Source organism: Ursus maritimus, unplaced genomic scaffold (genome assembly GCF_017311325.1).
Source record: "Ursus maritimus isolate PB19 unplaced genomic scaffold, ASM1731132v1 scaffold_16, whole genome shotgun sequence".
Taxonomy (NCBI): Eukaryota; Metazoa; Chordata; class Mammalia; order Carnivora; family Ursidae; genus Ursus; species Ursus maritimus.
In genome coordinates this window covers 56,539,815-56,563,004 of record NW_024424008.1, presented here as the reverse complement: position 1 = coordinate 56,563,004, position 23,190 = coordinate 56,539,815, and the positions used below count along the sequence as shown (strand labels likewise).

The 23,190-nt window shown below is 40.0% G+C and overlaps 1 protein-coding gene across 3 annotated transcripts in view; it reads left to right on the top strand.

Moving 5' to 3' along the window:
* ZC3H12C (zinc finger CCCH-type containing 12C) overlaps positions 1-23,190 on the top strand; it is a 78,733-nt gene that overhangs the window by 42,450 nt on the left and 13,093 nt on the right. For all 3 annotated transcript variants that reach the window (XM_008690109.2, XM_040631248.1, XM_040631250.1), the window contains exon 3: positions 21,729-21,868. In XM_008690109.2, the coding sequence (XP_008688331.1) occupies positions 21,729-21,868 (140 nt within the window). The remainder of the gene's footprint in view (positions 1-21,728; positions 21,869-23,190) is intronic.

The window sequence follows — 23,190 nt, the reverse complement described above, 5'->3', positions numbered from 1 at the left end:
GCATAAGTATATTAGAAAAGTAAGCTAAGTTTAGGAAAAGCCCTAAATGTGTGCATATAAAATATTAAGCATTCAGAACGTGTTTGGTTTATGAAATATGAAACAGAATGAAATTTATATTTAGTGGAGCTGGACTAACAAATCCTGACAATAAGTGCAGTGATTTTAATTCCTTAAAAAAAAAAAAAAAACCTGCAAATTGGTCATTGGGCAAATAGGCGTCTTTCCTTAAAGGGACAGATACTGGATAATATAGATACGCCATGAAGTGTATGCCCCAGAAACAGACACAGAAATAAAGCATGAGTAATATTTATCATATTTCTGAAATGAAATTCTTACGCTATTGTGATCTTTATTTCCTCCAAGTAGCTATCTAATTTTTCGAGCCCTGTGATTCCATGAAACTTAAGGTAGTTCAGCAGTGGGTGTCGAATTCGTCTCTGTCCACATGTGTCCAGTAGTTTAAGTTCGTATTTTTCCTTCAATCCAGTGCCCTTTTCATTTACATGTGGTTTAAGTTCCGGTGACTCGTCACGTCCTGAGCAGTGCAGTGGTGAGCGCACAGGGTGGGAGTCTGATGACTAGTGTGTCCGTGCTCGTTGCTTCCTGGGAGTCCTCGACGGCTTTATTTTTCATTGAAGTGTCCCTCGCGGTCAGTGTTACGTGAGTGTCAGGTGCTCAGCGTGTTGATTCCACAGTCCTGTGCATTGCTCCGTGTTCTCCGTGGTACGTGCAGTCACCATACGTTCCTACAGTAATATCGACTGGATTCCCTGTGTTGCTGTTTTTCATCTCCATGATTTACTGATTTTTTTTTTTTTGGTCTGGAAGTTTGTACTTCTGAAGTCCCCTTATTTATTTCACCCACACACACCCCCCACCAACTTCCCCAGTGGCAACTACCAGTTTGTTCTCTGTATGTAAGTGTGGTTATTCTTTTGTTCTTTGTTCATTTTGTTTCTTAGGTCCCACATATAAGGGAACCCATAGGGTATTTGTCTTTCTCTGCCTAACTTATCTCACTTAGCCTAATATTCTCTAGGTCCATCCACGTTGTTGCAAATGGCAAGATCTCCTTCTTTCTATGACTGAGTAATGTTGTGCGCGCGCGCGTGTGTGTGTGTACACACTCTGTCTTCTTCATCCGTTTAGCTGTAGATGAACGCTGAGGCTGCTTCCATGTCTTGGCTATCGTAAATAATGCTGCAATAAACATAGGACTGCAAATGTCTTTTTGAACTACTGTTTTCCTTTTCTTTGGGTAAATACCCAGTAGTGGAATTACTTCATCATGTAGTATTTCTATTTTTAACTTTTTGAGGAACCTCCACACTGTTTTCCAGAGCGGCTGCACCAGTTTGCATTCCCACCCACAGTGCATAAGGGTTCCCGTTTCTCAACATCCCTGCCAGTTCGGTTTTTTGGTATTGAGTTGTATGAATTCTCTGTATTTTTTGGTGACTAACCCCTTACCAGACACATCATTTGTAAATATCTTCTCCCATTCAGTAGGTTGCCTTTTTGTTTGTTGGTTTCCCTTATGCAAAAATTTATTTTGATGTACTCACAATAGCTAATTTTTGCTTTTGTGAAACTATCTGGTCCTGGACTTTTGTTTGTTGGCCGTTTTTTGATTACTGATTCAATTTCATTAATAGTAATCAGTCTGTTCAGTTTTTTATTTCTTCCTGATTCAGTCTTGGAAGATTGTCTGTTTCTAGGAATTTCTCTGTTTCTTCTAGGTTGTCCAGTTTGTTGGCATATGGTTTTTCATGCTATTCTTTTATAATATGTACAGTTTCTGTGATGCTCGTTGTCACTTCTCTTCATTTCGGATTTTATTTATTTGTGTCCTTTTCTTGATCACATCTAAAGGTTTATCAGCTTTGTTTATCTTTTCAAAGAACTAGCTCTTGGTTTCATTGTTTTTTGTTTGTTTGGTCTCTGTTTCATTTATATCTGCTATAATCTTTCCTTCCTTCTAGCCTTGGGTTTTGTTTGTTCTTCTTTTTCTAGTTCCTTTGGGTGTAAAGTTAGGTTGTTTATTTGAGATTTTTCTTTTTCTTGAGATAGACCTGTATTACTATAAACTTGCCTCTTACCCTGGCTTTTTCTGTGTCGCAAAGATTTTGGACCATTTGTCTTCATTTTCATTTGTCTCCTTGTATTTTTTTAATTTCCTCTTTAATATTTCAGTTGACCTATTCATTGTTTAGTAGCACATTTTTGAGTCTCTGTGCATTCTTGTTCTTTCCAGATTTTCTTGTAATTGAGATCTAGTTTTATACAGTTGTGGTCAGAAAAGATGCTTGGTATGAGTTCAGTCTTATTAAATTTATTGAGACTTGTTTTGTGGCCTGTCATGTAATCTGTTCTGGAGAGCATTCTGTGTGCACTTTAAAAATCATGTATTCTGCTCTTTTTGGAGGAAATGTTTTCTCTGTATCTTTTAGGGTCTATCTGGTCGAATGTGTCATTCAAAGCCACTCTTCCCTTGTTGGGTTTTCTGTCTGGGTGATCTATCCATTGATGTAAGGGAGTGTTACAGTCTCCTATTACTGAATTACTGTCATTTTCTCCCTTTATGCCCTCCCTTAACATTTGCTTTATATATTTAGGTCCTCCTGTGTTGGGAACATAGATACTTAACAATTGTTACATCCTCTTATGGAGTGATCCCATTATCATTATGTAGTGCCCTTTGTCTCTTGCTACAGTCTTTGATTTAAAGTCTTCTTTTGTCTGATGTAAGTATTGCTACCCCTGCTTCTTTTTTGCTTCCGTTTGCATGGTGTGTGTTCTTCTCCCCCTTCACTTTCAGTCTGTATGTGTCTTTAGGTGAGCATTACAGGCAGCAGAGAGATTGGTCTTGCTTTTTATCATTCACTCAACCTATGTCTTTTGATTGGAACATGTAGTCTATTTACATTTAAAGTAATTATTGACAGGTATGTACTTACTGCCATTTTCCTCATTGTTTTCTGGCTGTTAGTTCTTCTCTGTTCCTTTCGTCTTTTGCTCTCTTCCCTTGTGGTTTGATAACTTTTTTTAGCGTTGTGCTTGGATTCCTTTCTCTTTATTTTTTGTGTTCTTATAAATGGTTTTTGAATTGTGGTTTGTGGTTATCATTGCGTTGACATTTAACATCTTATGTGTATTAACAGACTATGTTAATGGTCACTTAAGTTCGAACATATTCTAAAAGCACTAAATTTTTATCCCCCCCACCATATTTTATATATAGATGTCGTATTCTACATCTTTATTTTTTGTATCCCTAGACTAATTTTTGTAGATACAATTGGTTTTACTACTTTTGTGTTCAAACCTCCATACTGGCTATATACGTGATTAATTTCCTACCTGTACTATATATTTGCTTTTACCTGTGAAGTTGTTTTCTTCCATAATTTTCTTCTAGTTGTGGCCTTTTCACTTAAAGGACTCCTCTAATGGTTTTTGTAAGGCTGGTTTAGTGGTGATGAACTTTAATTTTTGTTTATCTGTGAAACTCTTTCTCCTTCTACTCTGAAATGATAATCTTGCTGGGTAGAGTGTTATTGGTTGTAGAGATTCTTTGCTTCCCTTCAGCCACTCCTGCAAAACTTTATGTTGCCTGCAGAGTTTCTGCTAAAAATCAGCTGATAGCCTTATGGGATGCCCCTTGTATATAACTCTTTTCTTTTCTCTTGCTGCTTTTTAAATTCCCTCTTTATTACCACTTTTTGCCATTTTAATTATTATGTGTCTTGGTGTGGACCAATGTGGGTTCATCTTGTTGGGGTCTCTCTCTGCTGCATGGATCTGGATGTCTGTTTCCTTCCCCAGATTAGGGAAAATTTCAGCTATTTTCTTCTAATAAGTTTTCTGCCCCCTGCTTTCTCTCTCTTCTCCTTCCAGGACTCCAGTAATGCAAATGTTATTACACTTGGTGATGTTGCTGAATTTCCTTAAACTACTCTCATTTTTTTATTAATTTTTTCTTTCTGCTATTCCGCTTGGTTGCTCTCCATTACCTTGTCTTTCAGATCACTGATCTGTTGTTCAGTGTCTTCTAATCTATTTATTCCTTCTGGTGTATTGTTTACTTCCATTACTGAATTCTGCAGCTCTGACAGGCTCTTTTTTATATTTTCTACTTCTTTCTATAAGTTCTGAGATCATCCACGCTTCTCAAGTTAGCGAGTCTCTTTTAGGATATTACTTTGAATTCTTTATTAGGCATATTGCTTATCTCCATTTCATTTCACTCTTTTACTACTGTAATTTTGTCCTGTTCTTTCATTTAGGACATATTCCTCTGTCTCCTCATTTCGTCTAACTCTATATTTGTTTTTGTGTGTTAGGTAGGTCAGCTATGTCTTCTGGTCTTGTAACGGTCTTGTGTAGGAGAGGTCCTGTGGTGCCCTGTGTGGGCTGCGTTTTCCCTGCTGTTGTGGCTAATCTGTGATTGCTTTCAGCCTAGGAAGCTACAATGACCCACTTTGCCTGGTGTGGGAATACTGGGCAGGGTTTGGTCCCAGGGCTGTTGAGAGGCCTGAGGCCACTGCCATGGTTGGGTTATAGGCAGGCCAGCAGTCAGACTAGGTGTCTGCAGTTAGCCCCTCTGCCACATCTGCAGGCGCACAGAAGGGCAGGGCTTCCTCCCTATGCAGCCAGCTAAGAGGCTGGGCTGCTGGAACTGGGGGTGTACTGGTGTACAGGGACGTCTCTCCCTCCCTCGGCAGGAGTCACTTTGCAGTGGTGCTGGTCCCTTTAGGGTTGCCTACAGGGGGTGGGGGGCTGGGGCAAGAGCTGCTTTGGAGGTATGCCTGCCACAATGGGTGGATTAGATGGGACAGGGCCGCAGGGGAATGCCAGGGCAGGGTTTGTGGTGCTAACGAGGTAGATGGAGAGTTGACAGGGCTGACTACTACAAGCATCTGGCTATCTGGGCTGAGCAGGGTGGGGATGAAAAATGGCATCTGCTAGCACTTATGTTCTTGGAGAAATCTCTTGCAGGTCTCTGCCCCTCCCTCCATCATACCTTCTCAGATAGTCAATAAACCTCTTCCGTGTACAGCCCAGGCACTCTTCAAACCGCTGTTATGATGCTATGTCGCTGTGGGGTTGCTGGTCACTCTGGCTCTTTAGGGGCAGGGACTCAGTTTCTTTCCTGTTGTCCTCTGGCTCTTCTGACATTAATAAGCCCACTGATTTTTTGGTTCCCTGAGTTGAGCCCTGATGATTTTTAAACCTCCTGAAGTTAAGCTTCACTGGTTTTCAAAGCCAGATGTTCTGTGGGCTCATCTTCCCAGTGCAGGTCCCTGATGCCATGGGTACCCGGCGTGGGGTCCGATCCTCTTGCTTCTCCCTGCTCGTGATGTCTCTTCTGTTTGTGGTTATTCCCACCAGAGCTTTGGTTCCTAACCAGGCTCCACCCCTCTTTCCCTCTGCAGTAAATCTTCCGTCTTAGGATTAACTGTGAAAGGTCTGTTCTGTCAGTCTTCAGGTCATTTTCAGAGTTTGTTATGTGGAGGTAGCTGCTGGTGTGTCCGTGGGTCAAGCTGAGCTCGGGACCCTCCTCTTCTGCCACTTTCCCAACTCTAGTACTTGACTTGTTCACGGTGCTTCCATGACCTGGTCACCTGACTTCATTAAATTAACTCTATTTCTACATTTTACCTTAGCTTCTACCCATTACACGAGTAGTAAACAAGAAAGAACCCAGAGCCTCATCACTCCCTCTACGTGACGACGTACCACAGATCCTCCTTTCGGTAATAGAGTGAAAACTAGGCACACCACTCTTCTCTTTCTGATATGAGCGAATTATTGAAACTCCTCCCCACCCCTTCCCCCAATCATGGCAAGTCGTCTGTCTTAGGGAACCAAGATTTCTGGATTTAGATCAGATCTCCTGACTAGTAGATGGGCGTTATTGTTGCACGTTTGTTCAGAGTATTAGGATAAATCTTTTCTTTGCTAATAATCTCAGGTGGACCACTTTTGGCCAGTAGGATCCATGCTTATATTGCCTCTCTGATAATGATAAGGAGCCACCAAAAGAATTTAAGCAAGGGAAGAGTGGCATATCAAATATGTCTTTTAAAAAGTTCACTGTGGGGCGCCTGGGTGGCTCAGTCAGATAAGTGTCTGCCTTCAGCTCAGGTCATGATCTCAGGGTCCTGGGATCGAGCCCCACATTGGGCTCCCTGCTCAGTGGGGAGTCTGCTTCTCCCTCTCCCTCTGCCCCTCCCCCCACCTTCCCTGCTGTGCTCTCTCTTGCAAATAAAATCTGAAAAAAAAAAAAAAGAAGAAGAAGAAAATTCACTGTGTAGAGAAATTTAGAGGATTTTAGCACTAAGATTGCAGACCAGGAGACCTTCTTATATTTTAAAGTACATGCAAAGGTTAAATTGGAAAAAAACTGGAAAAAAAGATGAACTAAGAATATTCATTGCTTTTGTGTACCAAACAGCGGGGAATGGAGAAAATAACCATTTCTACCTCCACACCCAAGAAAGGCTTGTGGTAGGAACCAGCTGGTGTTAGTACAGATCTGTGTTAACGGGTGTATACGAACACTCCACGGGGATCAATGAAAGTTTGAACAGAAATCAGATACAGATTTTAGAGTATGAGCAGAGAAAATATGTAACTTGTGATAAATTTTGTTTATATCAAGACTAGTGGGGTAAACCCATAAATTTATAAAATAAGCAGAGTTTAACAATCTATATAATGGGATTTAGCATCTGATCTTTTAAACGCACAAAGGCTTTCATGTTTCCAGTCTGGTTTGTGAGGCTTTGCGAACTTGAGAACTCGTTTCAATGTAAATTAGAATATTGAAGGTCATTTTAGCTAAGCTCTAAAATTTGCCTTCAGTTATTTGGTGGACTTGCTGTCCTAGTGCTGTTTAGCATTTAAGTACAGCCCCAATATATCATTAATAAAATCCTCCTGGACACCTAGTCCACACTTGTTTGATTTACACAATGAGAGCTCATTCAAATTTGGTTTTGGTTTTGAACAAAAATTAATAAAAAATTCTGTGCAGTGGACCTCTGCGGTCCAACATGGTGACTACTGGCCCCAGTGTCTTTGAGCTCTTGTAATGGATCTAGTCCAAATTGAGATAATATAAAATACATACCACATTTTGAAAAAGTATGTGAAATATATCAATAACTTTTATGTTGGTTATGTCTTAAAGTGATAATTTTTGATAAATTGAGTTAAATGAAATATTACTAAAATTAATTTCAACTGCTTTTTACTTTTTTTCTTTTAAAAATGCACCATGCTAGATCATTTAAAATTATGTATGTGGTTCACATTATATTTCTATTAGATAGCCTCTCAGTGGAATGCTTTTTATGCCCTAGCCTAATTGGGGCTTCCCATTAACTAAAGGACAGCTTAATTTCCCCCTAGGTGAGTATCCTAGGTATTACTTACAGGTTAGTCGGCCGTGTCCCATTGCTCTTACTGTTTTGAAGAAAGTCCTTAGAGACTACAAAAAGAAACAATCATGACTAGTTTTTTCTGTTTTTAGTTAGTATGGAGCACGACAAAGACAAATATTAGCAATACTCCACTACATCTCTTTATAATCCTAAATTCACAATTCTGGTCGTCATCAACCATGAATTTTAATAGGCCAGTGGTCAGTAAACTTTCCTGTTCTCTCCAGTGTGCTTAACCCGTAACCTAGGAATCAGCAACAGGAGTAATCCCATTACGTATGAATGAAGTTAATTACGGATCCCCTTGTAGTGCTACCAATTATAAGAAATGGGAAATGTTGCCCAGTTATAAAAATAGGAAAACATGATTAGGGTCTGTTTTCTACTTTTGCTGAAATTGAAGACATTTTTATGCCTATTTAACAGATATGTTCTCTTCAACATCTTTAGACTAATGACCCACTTGGATCAGGATTAGCTGGATGTACTTCCTATTATCAGTTTTGGCTTCAAATTGTGGTCCTTATAAGGTCAACACAGTCTTTCCCCTTTCCTTCTTCCTTACGTTGTTCTGTTCTCGGAACTGTCTTGACCCCACTGCTGCACTGCTGTTCTGTCCATACCCAAGTGGAGAGTGATCGTAAACTCTTTTACATTTCATATATTTTCATTATTGTAAATTGGTGACTTTTCAGACTTTTTTTTAAGCGGTATAATCCTGCAAATCTTGGAAACATGTTTTTAAAATAGACAAAATCAGAATCCTGTTTGAATTGTGTGATAAAGGTGGGCTTTGTTTCCACTTAAAAATTCCCTTCCCTGCTGTCTAGAAGTGTCTCTGAGCCACAGTGTGGAAGTTTTAAACACAACTTGATGGACACTGATTAAAAGATCTCCAACAAGGGAGCATAGATTTAGTTTCTGGTGGTACATTCAGTGTTTAGCATCCTAACACCTGGGTTTAGCTTCAAAGTGCTCTTGGTGTATTGGAAAAAAGATCAGAGATCATAAATCTGAGCAGCTATTAGAGTGACAAAATAGACATCAGTCATTGAATTGTAGGAGCCTTCAGTGTAAAAGAAAATTTTGGATTCCCATAAGGTAGCACATTTCATTATACATTATCATACAGTTTAAAATTTAGACTACAATGATAGCAAAATTTTCTCTTATTTCCATATTCAGGATTATATCCAGCTGTACTCCTTTCTCCCTATTTAAGGAACATAGGAAAGATGTGAGAATTTCTTTTAAACAATCATAAAACATTAAAAAAGACATTAGTGAAGAAGGTCTAAAGCCATTTTTTAAAGAGTTCTTTAAAATATTTTCATATGTCCAACATGGTTTATGTATGATCAGGCCTAAAAATTGAGGGGAAAAAATATCAAGTAATGAAATATTTGAAGAGCACCTGGATCTATTAATAATTTAGTGTTCAATATTTTTATTAGTGTTCTTAGCACATTACAGTGACTCTGTAATTAATGTCCAGTGCACCCTGACTTCCTGTAGTGGAATGAAACTAAATCTAAACTTGAAGGACTTTGTGCCAAAGATTCAAATACAGTTTTCTGGTTTAAAGGGCTGTCTTTGGCTCTTAAATTTTTCATTGTAGCCACTTGACTGAGAAGCCTGTGAACTTGCCTTCTTCCAGGTAGCTTCATGTAATAACGGCCATTAAAGCCACTGGAGTTTCATCCTTGGGCCTTCCAGTGGAGAATAGAGCATACTTACAGGCCATATTTTTGACTTAAATAAAAAATGATAGATACAAGGTTATAAAGAAGGCAGTTGTCTTTTCAGTCCTCTGATGGCCTTGGTTACTTTTTGGTTTCTTTTTGAAAACTGAAACAGTGTAGTGATCTCCAGACATCAAATATATTGTTCACAAAATCACAACTTACTATCAGTGGTGAGATTAAAGCTAATAAAGATTTATTTTATTGGCTTCATTTTCATTCCAAAGCAAGTTTTTTCCATCTTCCACAAGTCAGGACTGCAGGGTCAGGAGAGAGTGAAGGCCCTGATAGCTGCTGCCCTCCGTGTGCAGGGCACCGCACGCGCGGACTTGTTGCTCTCTCACCTGCAAGGTTCGTGGGTTTATCTCCATTTTAAACATGAGAAAATTGAGGTTCCAAGCAAGTAACTCACCATGGTCACACACAAAAGTGGTAAAGAAACTACCTAAACTCCTAGCTAATCCCAAAGATGATGCATTTTCACCATATTGGCTGACTCGTGAAGAGCCATCCCCATTGAGTAGTGCTGGTATTATAACTAGTATTACAAGTACTGTAATAAGTAGCTGTGCTAATGTATTACGAGTACGGCATTCTAGGTATTTATAATTAGATTTTAGATGAGTTACAGAAAGATTGTTTTAAGAATAGCTTTCCTTGGATCATATAAGTAATAGACTTGCTACATAAATGTCAAAACGAGAGTAAAAATCACCTGCAATTTCCAAGTATTTTTTTTTTCATAAGTTCACCATTTTGTTCATTTCTATTGTAGTTGACATATACTGTATTAGTTTCAGGTGTACAACATAGCGATTCAACAATTATATGCATTAGAAAATGCTCAGCACAGTAAGTGTAGTTACCATTTGTCATCATAAAAGTTATTAAGATATTATCGACTATATTCCCTAAGGTGTACTTTCTACCCCTGTGACTTATTTATTTTATAATGGGAAGTCCGTACCTCTCAATCCCTTATCACCTATTTCAACTAGTCCCCTTTCCCCCTCTCCCCTGGCAGCCACCAATTCGTTCTCTGTATTTATGAGTCTAATTCTTATCATTGTATGTTTGTTTTGGTATTTTGTTTTCTTTTTTAGATTCCTCATATAAATGAAACCATGTGGTATTGGTCTTTCTCTGTCTGACTTATTTCAGGTAGCATAATGCCCTCTAGGTCCATCCATGTTTTCATGAATGGCAGGAAATCATACTTTTTAAGGCTAAGTAATATTCCATTGCATTACCTACACCACATCTTTATCCATTCTTCTACTGGTAGACAGGTTGCTTCCCGGTTGTAAATAATGCTGCAGTAAACATAGGGGTGCATCTGTCTTTGCAAATTAGTGTTTCCTTTTTCTTTGAGTAAATACCCAGAAATGGAATTACTGGAATGTATAGTATTTCTATTTTAATTTTTTGAGGAACATCTATACTGTTTTCCATAGTGGCTGAATCAGTTTATAATCCTACCAGTAGTGCTTGAAGCTTCTCTTTTCTCTAACATTTGTTATTTCTTGCATTTTTGATACTAACCATTCTCGCTTGAGGTGATATCTATGGTTTTGATTTGCGGTTCCCTAATGATTAGTGGTTAGGCATCTTTTCATGTATCTCTTGTCCATCTATTTCTTATTTAGAAAAATGTCTGTTTAGATCCTCTGCCAATTTTTTAATTGGATTGTTTTTGGGGCTTTTGAGTTGTGTTTTTGTTTTGTTGTGTGAGTTCTTTATATATTTTGGATAGTAACTCTTTATCAGATCATTTTGCAAATATCTTCTCCCATCACATACGTTGCCTTTTTATTTTGTTAATGGTTTTCTTTGCTGTGCAAAAGCTTTTTAGCTTGGTGTATTCCCAGTTTAGTTTGGTTTGGTTTCCCTTGTCTCGGAGACGGGTCCAGAAAAATAGTGCTAAGGTTGATGTCCAGGAGATCATGGCCTAAGTTTTCTTCTAGTAGTTTTAGGATTTCAGGACTTCCATTTAGGTCTTTAAGCCATTTTGAGGTTTGGGGGTTTTTTTGTGTAGGGGGTCAATGGTCCAGTTTCCCCAGCACCATTAATTGAAGAGACTGTCTTTTCCTCGTTGTATATTCTTGCCTCCCTCATCATAGATTAATTGATCATAGAAATGTGGATTTGTTTCTGGGCTCTCAGTTTAGTTCCATTGATCTCTGTGTCTGTTTTTGTGGCAGTACCGTATTGTTTTTGATTATTACAGTTTGGTAATGTATCTTGAAATCTGGCATTGGGACACCTGCAGCTGTGCTGTTCTTTCTCAACATTGCTTTGGTTATTCGGGGTCGTTGGTAGCAGTTCCATACAAATTTTAGAATTACTTGTTCTAGCTCTGTAAAAAAATACTACTGGTATTTTGCTAGGGCTTGCATTGAATCTGAAGATTGCTTTGGGTAGTATGGACATTTTAATGATATTTATTCAGTTCCTTTATCAATGTCAGAATAAGTTTTTTCATCTCTTATTCTTTTTGATGCAGTTGTAAATGAGATTGTTTTCTTAATTTCTCTTTCTGCTAGTTATTCTATAGAAATGCAGAATTTTATTCCCCATGCTTATTCCCTGTGTTCCAATTTTTTTCAAACCTTGTGCTCAAAAAAGATGTTTGATTCCAATCTTAAATTTGTTGAGACTTGTTTTGTGGCCTATGTGTAATCTACCCTGGAGAATGTTCCACGTGTGCTTAAAAAGAATACATGTATTCTCTTTCTGGAGGGAATGTTCTGTCTGTATCTTTTAGTTCTAGCTGGTCTGTTATTCAAAGCCACTGTTTGTTGATTTTCTGTTGGGTTATCTACTCACTGATGGAAGTGGGGTGTTGAATTCCCTTATGTCACTGTCAGTTTTGCTTTGTGTTTGTTAATATTTGTTTTATGTATTTAGGCACTCCTATGTTGAGAACATAGATATTTACGATTGCTATATCCTCTTGTTGGATTGATTTATCATCATGTAATGTGCTTTGTCTCGTTACAGTCTTTGTTTTAAAGTCTAGCTTGATATAAATATTATTCCAAGTGTTTTTCACTTCCATTTGCATAGTGTATGTTTTTCTCTCCCTTCATTTTGAGTCTGTATGTGTCTTTAGGTCTGAAGTGAGTTGCTTTTAGGATCATAGAGATCAGTTTATCATTCAGTGGCCCTGTGCCTTTTGATCGGAGCTTTTAGTTCATTTACATATAAAGTAATTATTGATAGGGATGTAATTATTGCCATTTGCCCTTTTGGTCATTGTGTTCTGGTTGTTTTTATAATACTTCTCTGTTGCTTTCTTTTGCTCATTGCTTGGGATTGATGACTTTTTTTTTTTTTTTTTAAGATTTTATTTATTTATTCGACAGAGATAGAGACAGCCAGCGAGAGAGGGAACACAAGCAGGGGGAGCGGGAGAGGAAGAAGCAGGGTCACAGCGGAGGAGCCTGATGTGGGGCTCGATCCCATAACGCCGGGATCACGCCCCGAGCCGAGGGCAGACGCTTAACCGCTGTGCCACCCAGGCGCCCCGGGATTGATGACTTTCTTTAGTGTAATGTTTGGCTTTCTCTGTTCCTGTGTATCTATTACAGGTTTTTGGTGATTATCAGGACATCCTAAGTATAGAGCAGTCTATATGAAATTGGTCACTTAAGTTTGAACACATTCTAAAAGATTACATTTTTATTCCCTTTCCATGTTTTACGTTTGTTATATTTTACATCTTTGAACCCGTCTGATTTTTATAGATATAATTAATTTTACTACTTTTGTCTTTTAACCTTTGTACTAGTTTTATAAGATGTTACCATTATGTTTGCTTTTACCAGTGAAGTTTATCTTTTCTTTTCACTTAAGGAAGTCCCTTTAATATTTCTTGTAAGAAAGATTGGTTTAGTGATGATGAGCTCCTCTGACTTTTGTTTGTGTGCCAAACTGTCACTCCTTCAAATCTGAATGACAGTCTTTCCAGCTAGAGTATGCTTGACTGTACCTTGTTCCCCTTTCAGCACTTTAAGTTTCTGCTGAAAAATCAACTGATAGCCTTCAATGTAACAGTTTTCTCTTCTCTTGCTGCTTTGAATATGCTCCTTGACATTTTAATTGGTGTGGACCCCCTTGGGTTCATCTTGTTTAGGGCTCTCTTTGCTTCCTGGACCTGGATGTCTGTTTCCTTTCCCAGATTAGGGAAGTTTTCAGCTATTCTTTCTTGTAAGTTTTCTACCCTTTTATCCCTTCTGGGACCCCTATAATGCAAACATTAGTACACTTGATGTCCCAGAGATTCCTTAACCTATCCACTTATTTTTAATTCTTGCTGCTTAACTTGGCTGCTTTTTATTACCTGTCTTCCAACTCACTGATCTTTTGCATCTTCTGATCTGCTGCCGCTTCCCTCTAGTGTGGTTTTCATTAAGTCATTTTATTCCTCAGCTTTGACTGGTTCTTCTTTATTTGTTGAAGTTCTCCCTTAGTTCATGTACTCTGGAGACTCTCGTCCAATGAGCAGTTTTATGATCATTTACTTTGGTTACTTCCGTTTTGTTTAGCTCCTTATCTGAGGTTTTGGATATTTCTCTAGCTCTCCATTTTGCCTGTGTTGTTACTGCATATGAGGTCAGCCACATCTCCTGGTCTTGCAGGTAGCGGCCTTATGTATGGCTGTTCTGTGGTGCCCGGCAGCACTGTGCACAACTCCTGTGGGTGCTCTGGGGGGCAGAACTGGCCCTCAGCTCAGCTGTCTGGAAGGACCACCTATGCCACATGAGTGGCAGGACTTGCCTCTGAGAGGTCTGGCCGCAGCCAGTGTAGGTACGTTGGCTGATGGAACTAATGGCCCCATCCCCAGGGAAAAAGTTACTATGGAGGAGGTGCCAGTCTTGACCAGGGCTGTCTGCTGGGTGGGGTGAGTCCTCAGGGGATGTCAGAATTGGTTCCAGCAAACTCTGAGCCAGCTAGAATGAAGGAGGGCAAGAAGCAGCACCTTCAGATCCCTGCCCCCTCTGCCCATGTCCAAAATTAGTATATCATCTTCTTCACATGTACCCCAGACACTTTTCAAACTGCTGGTTCTCTGCTGGGTCTCCAGCTAAGTGATACAGTGTGCTGACCTTTTAGGAGAGGAGACAGGATTCTTCTCCTCCTACCCTCCTCCATGTGGTGTTCCCCTCTCTGGTCTCCGTTCATCTCAGTGGGAGTTGCGTCACCTAGAGGGGTTGCGGCAGCATGCCCCGGGGAGGAGGTGCGCTCAGGCTCCTCACTGCCCCGTCTTCCTCCCCGTACCTCCAACGTTCCTTACAAGCAGGGTAGGTAATATGTTAATTCAAAGCACATATTCAAACCAAAGATAATTAAGACTCCTTTGTTTTCCTTTTTCAGTGCCATCAAAAGAACAGAAAAGAGGCAGTCCCCTGTAATAGATGCCTTGTTCCATTTTTAGATTTCTCCATGTTTTCGGTTACTCCTCATGTCTACCACTCAATGACAACTTATAATTTTAAAATAACCCTTCCCATCCTTTGGCTAACCCAGTTAATGATATGTGTATATATAACTTAAGGAAGTGTTATATAGGAAATTCTTTCCTAGATATGGCTGATGGAATGGCTGGCCCATTGTCCCCCTCTTCTAGGTCCTGTTTTGAAGCAAACTACATGAAAATATGTACTTCCCTGAATTTTTCTCTGTAGTACAAAATATGCCTTTATAACCCATAAATCATAGGTGACTAATGACACATTAATAAGCAAGTAAACTGCAGTTCTCCATTGGGAAGTATATATTGTGTTTATGTACTTTTCAAATTGAAGATAGTTGTGTTAGACATGTACAGAGTGCAAAGTTAGAATAGTGAAAGTCTTAGTCAAGAATATGTTTGTCAAAATAATCTCTGTTTTAGTTCTCCCTGGTTTCCAGTTTCTAGTTCACAGGGAGTTGCTCTTGTCTGAGTTAGAGTCCCTCCGTAGAAGTGTCAGGGCTTCAGTAACCCTAGCCAACTCAGTAGCCCTTTCTGCAGCGTGGTCTGCAAATTAATTTCATCTTGCTGTCTGGTACAAGCTGTACAATGAATTACAGGATCTGTTGGGGAAGTTGCAATGACTAATAATTCCGCAGTTAGTTTCCCTTGTGGTTTATTAGTTGCCACTGATGTTCTAAAGTCTCTCTTCTTCAAACTTTGGCCCATAGCCCGGCAGCTCCCTAGCACGTATTTACCAACTCAGATGCCTTGTCTGCCAGAAGTTACAAAATACCTGGAGTACAGAATAGGGTAGCCCTTCTTTTATACAGCAGGTCTCTTCGCAACAGATTAACAGGATTGGAGACAAGAGGTTACCTCAGATCCACTCAGGAGCCTCGCAGGTGAAAGAACAGGGGAAAGGTTATCTGGAGATACCCACAACGTGTGCGTATTTCTGGACCTGGGTGAAACATGAAAAGAACAATAGAAATTCCAGAATAACATTGCTCTAGGATCCACAAGAAACGACAGGAAATGAAAAAGACACCTTTATAAGGTTTGGTAACTCTGCAGTCTGGAGTTTCTTCTTGCCTTTACCCTTCTCTATCTTTTCCCAAAACTCTGGGAAAGCATCTTTCCCAAAGCCAGTCCCTGAGGAACTGGGTACGCTTCCCATCCAAGTACCCCGTCTCTTCCTCGTGCTTGAATCCCCTAGCAAGGCTGCCAAAACCGTGAAGGGGATTACGAGTCTATTCGGGTCTGCCCCCTGCCTTGGTTTAGAAAGTGCTTCCGTGAATCACTGACGAGCAACCCCTGGGGACTCCTCCAGCAGCAGCCCTGCAGCTTCGCCCAGGTCCCCTGTTGCAGAAAGAGTTCAAGGACTGCCCCCAGCAGTGCCTCACAGAGGAGGGGCCCACAGACAGGTCAGACAGCCGAGCGGGCTCGCAGCCAGTATCCACCCTCACGCGTAGGGCCGTAGGACTGGAAACACGCTGTAGAGGACCTTGGTGCGTCTTCACAGCGTCTCCAGAGCACTGGAAAATACCTGTAAGACGGACAGTATCAGCTAGGAGAGGACACGTAGACTCTTTCCACATCCGGTCCACCCCGCGGTCCTGGGTAACTTCTAACAGGCATTGGAGTCGGAGCAGCCTGACGTCCTCATGCTGAGACGAAAGGCTGGTCTGCGTGGCTCCATATACCGCGTGGTAGGCTGATGTCTTTTGTTTCCCTTTCTTCCAAGGTGTCAGGGCAACTCTCAGCCAACCGGATGCACTCAGTCCAGAACAGTCTCTTATCCAAGTTCTCAAGACTCCTTTTTCCTCCTCGTCATCATTTCTGCTTCCCAGGCTATGCTTTGCATGTTGAACGTAGGGGATCTTGGAGGTAGCACTCACATCACAACATTCAAGTAAGGCTGGCAAGTCTCCCTCTTCCACAGAGAAGTTGTTCTCAGACCCTAAAGCCATTGGCAAATATCCAGCCAAAAAGTCATCGTCTCTTTCTTCTCCATCCCAGGCAAAGAAGGTGAAGGGGGAGTAGGGGGAGAAGCAGCAATAGCGAGAAGGCTTGGGAACCAGGAGAAAGAAGCCTAGAGTTTCTTAATTCATTCTTTGTGGCTGTCCGGGTTCATTCTTTTATTTATTTCCTGGTATTCAGAGATACCAATAATCCTTTTAAATAGGGTTTTTCAAAAAATCCCTATAAATAAACCAATTTGCCTACATCAGATGAGCCTTTCTCTGGTCATTGCAAAGCAGGATTTTTATAAGCATGCTTATTCCAAACATGACAGAGTACAATAAGCCTTTTAGGAAAGGTACCTGCTGATAGACCTCTTATATTCTTCTACCTTTAAAGCCAGTGGTGAATCACATGCGAACTTTGAGCCTGTATTATATAGGAACTCAGAATTTTTGCAGAGTTAGTGTGGAATTTTCCCTGGGAACCCAATCCCACGGAGTCAAAAGGACATGTTTTAGCAAACATTCAGGGTCTCTTACCTAATCAGAGGTGGCCACACATCTTCCAACAAATTCAGCATTGGAAGGACTCACATGAGGTATACCATCTTTATCGCCAAATTGTTGAAATGAAAAAGAAATCAAGGCCCAAAGGAACATGCCAATTCATAAATATAGAATTAGCTATTTTTACTACCGAGAAAATGCATGCAGACATAGCCCGTAAGTGACTAAAGAACTATAATGAATTTTCTTCTCTATTTATATGGAATTAAAACTTCAGTTCTTAAACATCATCCTACTTATTTTAGTAAATACTCAACACACAGTTCATTTGCACCAGGAACTACTGTGTGGCTGCTCTGACGTCCTGTTTTTATAATTCTTTATCAGAACCTCCTACAAGTACTGCATCCAGCACGTATGAGGACACACATCCGTCAACGTGCCTCCCTAAGGGGAGATCAGCTTCAGTCTCCTAAAGCTCTCCTAGTCTGTAGAAGTCCCGTCTGCAGTGTGGAACCACCTGTCATTTATCTGCTTGGGCTTTTAATATTTCTGCGGATGATTCTGGGCCTTGGGAGCTGGGAGGCACTTCCAAGGCAACAGCAACCATTCCAGGGATTTCGTGGTTAGCACTCATTTCTTTGGTCTGATAAGGAGAAGGTCGGCTGGGAAAGTGTCAGAGACTCAAAGACCCGCTCTACACATGCACACTCGCCTGCCTCTCCCTGCCCCCACGTGAGCTCCCAGTCTGGGTCAAGCATGAGAGCCAATCGCTAATTGCATTGAACCCGATTCCATATTAGTGTGGGGTGTTACTATACCTGGATATGGAATTACTATGTTTTAGAGAAAGCACGCCTTCAACTTTATAAAGTACTGCCAAATTGTTCTCCTGAATAGTTATACCAATTTACACTCCCACCTGTAATGTATGAGTTTCTACTTTCACACATCCTTGGCAACATCTGGTGTTTGCAGACTTTATTTTTTCCAATCTTATGAGTGTGAAGTGGTGTCTCATTTTTGGCTTTAATTTGCATGTCTTCACTAGTGAGCATCTTTTCATATGTTCGTTGGTCATTTGGGTTTCCTCTTCTGTGAATTCAGTGTTCATATCTTTTGCCTTAAAACGGTTAACCTTTCTCAATGTATAGGAATACTTTGTGAGTACCAGCCTTTTCTTTGGTCCTATACATTGTAAGTACCTTGTTCCAATCTACGGCATTTTTGTTTATTCTTTGGCATAAAGCTTTATGTACTCAAATCTATCAGTCTTCTTGATAGCACATGGTTGTGTGTCTTCTTTAAGAAGTATTTCCCCATCAGGACGCCTGGATGGCTCAGTCAGTTAAGCCTCTACTCTTGGTTTCAGCTCAGGTCATGATCTCAGGGTCATGACACGGAACCCTGCATAGGGCTCTGTGCTCAGCACAGAGTCTGCTTAAGATCCTTTCTTCCTCTCCCTCTATCCCTCCCCCTGCTCGCACACGCTCTAAAATACAATCTTGGAAAAAAACAACAACAGTATTTCGCCATCCTGATGTCTGTGTGTCCTATAATTTCTTTTAAAAGCTTTACAGTATTTTTCATATTTAAATCTTTGATTTACAATTTATTTTTGTGTATGGTAGGAGATAAAAATACAATTGTTTTCCATATAAATAATCAGTTACCCGAGGACCATGTTAAATGGTCCATCTACATTAATTTCTAATGTCACTTATACACATGTATTACCTTCAGGTCACTCTTCTGTTGTATATTTTGTTTTTTAATCTTTGCCTGTACCAATATAACCTTGACTGGATTTCTGTAGTTTTATACTACACATTGACAACTAACAGGAAAGTTCCTCCTCTTTCGTTCAATACTGCTTAACCATTCTTGGTCTTTTGTTTTCCCATAGTAATTTTAGGATGAGCCTAAAATTCCTAAAATTCCCTTTGAGGACTTTTATTGGAATTTCAGATTAATCTGAGAATTGCCATCATCATATGTACAGTCTCACCATCCATGAAAATGGTATATTATTGTTCCTTTCATTCAAATCCTCACTTATGCCCTTCAATACAGGCTTTCCATTTTGGTTTGCTCCATAAAGCTCTTGTCTATCTTTTCCTCTTTAGATTTTAGTTTTTGTTACTTTCACAGATGGGATAATTTTTTTAAGACTTATTTATTTGAGAGAGAGAGAGAGGCAAGCAAGGAGGGGAGGCAGAGGAAGAGAGAGAATCCTGAAGCAGACTTCCTGCTGAGCACAGAATCCAACACGGGGCTCTATCCCAGGACCCTGAGCTCATGACCTGAGCTGAAATGAAGAGTCAGCTGCTTAACTGACTGAACCGCCCAGGTACCCCTACAAATGGGATTTTTTAGTTAAAATTTTAAATAGGTTTGCTAGTATAGAGCAATACAGATTTTTGAACTAGAACCTTGTATCTTCAGTGTAATAACATATTATCCAAGAGTATTGTATGTATGATACAGTTTCTTGCTGTCTGTGGAAATCTGTTCTGGGGCCTAGTACAAAGCCAATTTCATAGATCTTCCACATGTATTTGAAATGATTTTCTCATTTTGTGCAGGTTTTTGTTTATGTCCATTAGATAAGCTTGTAATTGACTGTCCCAGTTGTCTGTATTCTTAACTGCATTTTCTGCTTCATCATTCAGTTAATACTTTCTTTCTACTAATCCAATTATCTTTTGGAGACTCAGTTCACAATTATTATAGCGTCCTTGTGAATTCTTTTTACTATTATTTGAATGCTTTTTTGTCCTCCTAATGTTTTTACATTAAAATACATATTCATAGAGCTTTCCAAGTTTTCTTTAGCTACAAAGGATAGAAAACTTGACTACAGTTTCTTAAATTGAGGGAGGCATTTTCTTCTCAAATAACAATGTCAGAGATAGGCGTTGGTCTACCCACTGAGAAACCTGGGCTCTTTGTGTCTGTGTATCATTCACACTGTGACACCTTTCTTCCTCTCGCTGGCTTTCTCCCTATGAGGTATTGTTGGATGGGGGGGAGGGGTGGTGGGGCCAAGGGGAGGGTACTAACAACCTTTACCGTCAGTATCTCATGGGATAGTACCTGTTTCAGCATCTAGAGGATCTTTGTCCCGTGATTGTAAAGGATTTGCTGTTGCCACACATTTTGTGAACATTCTTCGCAGAAATAGATCTTATCTTCTAACGAGTCAAATGTGACCATTTCCCTTCTCAAGTGAAGCCACCGGGGAGAAAGTGCTGATGCAGTCCTCTCTTTAGAGCCAGAAGCAGTTAAATGCTCAAGCCTCGGGAAACCAAATGTCATTAATGACTAGCAAGGCACAATACACTTAGATTTCAAAGCATTAATACAAAATAAAAATATGGTCAGGTTTCAGTGAATGTTTGTATTTAGGAATTATATATGTGTGTGTGTGTGTGTGTGTGTATATATATATATATTCTCTCAAGTGATGATACCAGTCTTTTCTATAGTTTTTCAGAAGACTGATTTCAGTATTTTCTATGAAACTCAGCATCACTGTGTATCATTTGCTGGGGCATTGGCGGGGCCACCAGGTAGCCCGACTTACTCAGGAACTAGGACCTCAACGCCCCCCACTTCCCTCCCTCCAAAATGCCCACTGCATCTGAGTCCACCTGTGACCTTGCCCCGGACATTTGATGGAACGTGAACAGTCTATGTGGTTGGCATTTATAGGCTTCACGCTCTACAAAGCAAGTTGGTCTAATTCTGTTTTGTCCTTAAAATGATTATGTACATGGTTCTAGTACTTCCCAGGGGTTTAGAATACATTAATACACATAATATTTGATTTGTGCTAAAAATTAACAGCATTTACTTACCTTAGTTCATTCAGCCCTCCTTTGCACTGAGAAGTAAAGAATATCGGTCTACATTATGGAGTTCAAGCTGCAAAAAATACAAAAATAAAAAGTTGTTACATTCAAAGCAGGAGACTTTCTTTAAAAACATTAGAATCAGTGTTATTTTTGAGTTATTAGGTTAAAGTGCACAGGTGGAGCCTGGTGCTAGATAATTATTTGAGTGACTACACTTTCATCTGAGCATTTTCTTGTCGGCACTAAAACTTCTTAATCCAGTTTTGAATGCCCTTGTCATCATTAATCCTTGTCCAACACAGTATTGTTAAAACCAGGTGTCTTTTCATTAAAGGACGTAGCAAGTGTTTCTTACAGGCGATTAAGCATTGTGAACATGATTTTCCATTTACAGATTTTTTTCTAGATGACTTTTCACATTTGAAGTTTTTGCGGTGGTGGAGACCCCTTCCTTTTCTCCCCATCCTGATTAAAAAGAGCTTGTATCTTTCTGACTAGTTAACCTCTAAAACTTGACACTGAAAAACTCACTTTTCTTTATTCTCCCCACAGTGATGATCCCCATCTTCATGTTTCCTCACAGATTTTCAACTCTCTGGGTTCTCTCCGTGTTTCTCTGAGCTGTACAACTCCATCTTAAATTTGAAGTCCATTACTATTGTAATTAGATGATCAATTCTCCTTATAAATTTGAATTAATTTGAATTTAGATTTTGTTGTGTCTTACGTGTTCTGAAATCATCTTTCAGCCATGGAAACAAAGAAGTATTTTCCTGCCGGGGAATCAAATTGGCAGTGGATTGGTTTTTGGAAAGAGGCCACAAAGATGTTACAGTTTTTGTTCCAGCTTGGAGAAAAGAGCAGTCCCGACCTGATGCTCTCATTACAGGTAAGCCCTGTGAGTGGTCTGCTCGTAGCTTCAGACGTATCTGGGTGGGTCATCGGACACTGTCAGATGTCGCACTGACGAAGATGTCCATCTGGTCACTCAGTCTCTGTGACTGCCACATTCTCTGGGGTGAGACCTCAGCGTTGTTGGTGAGTTTACAAACTCTGAGGTTAAGGAAATAGTAATCCTTGCTCCATAAACCAATGGTTTGGGGTTTTTTGTTTTCTTTTTGTCATTTGGAAGCTTCTTCAAATTTTGACTTTGGGACATGCATAGGAGTCAGGAGACCTAGATTAAAATTTTGGTTTTGCCACTTCCTAGCCATTGGAGCAACGTGCTTGGAGTTCTGTTTCCCCTTCTGTAATATGAAATCAGCAACATAGTTCAAAACAGACCTTCAGGACCCTGGGGGGCTGCTGTCTGGGGTGAAGTAGAAGGAAAGGACTCCATCATTGAAGTGTCTGTATTTTGTAATTTTTAAATGTATGAGTTTCAGGCAAAGACACATTGCTGAACATTTTGCTGAAGTTAACTGTTCCTGCCCCTCTGTCCACCTCCAACGTTAACAGAAACTGAGGAACCTGTGTGAAGAAAACTATACTTTTCAAATCAAAAAGAGAGAGACCACAGAGCACATGCCTGAAGGGAAGAGTAATCATTTCAGTCATTACTTGAGCTGGCGTAAGAACAGATAAGCAAGACACGGTAGAGTCTAGACCTGTGGAAGCAGACCCTAGTCCATATAAGCTGTAAAGGGAAGAAGGTGCCAGAATTCACCAGGAGCACCAAGACATTGGATAACTCTTAGAAAAAATATACATATTTAGATCCTTATCTTACATCATGTAACAGTAAATTCCGGGTGGTTGAAGAATTGCCAAAAAACAATAGTCTTTGAATGGCTGGGGGAAAACCTTACCAAATTTTGGGAAGAAATTACAAAGGAAAAGATAATTTTCATTGCATGAAAATCTAAACTTCTGTATTTTGGGAAGTTTTCTTTAAAATAAGAACTTTTATTTACCTAAGAGGGAAAAAAAATATAAGCAAAGAATCAACATCCTTAACATCTAAAGAGCTCATACACACCAGGAAAACACACACAGAGCTCTCCCCAGGATAGAAATGGTAACATGGTAGGAATAGCTCACAGAACGCAGGTGCCCAATAAGAGAAAAAAGTTCAGCCTCATTAGCAGTTCAAGAAATGACAAATATAGGGGCGCCTGGGTGGCTCAGTTGGTGAAGCGTCTGCCTTCAGCTCAGGTCATGATCCCAGAGTCCTAGTATCGAGCCCCCCCTCAGGCTCTCTGTTCAGCGGGG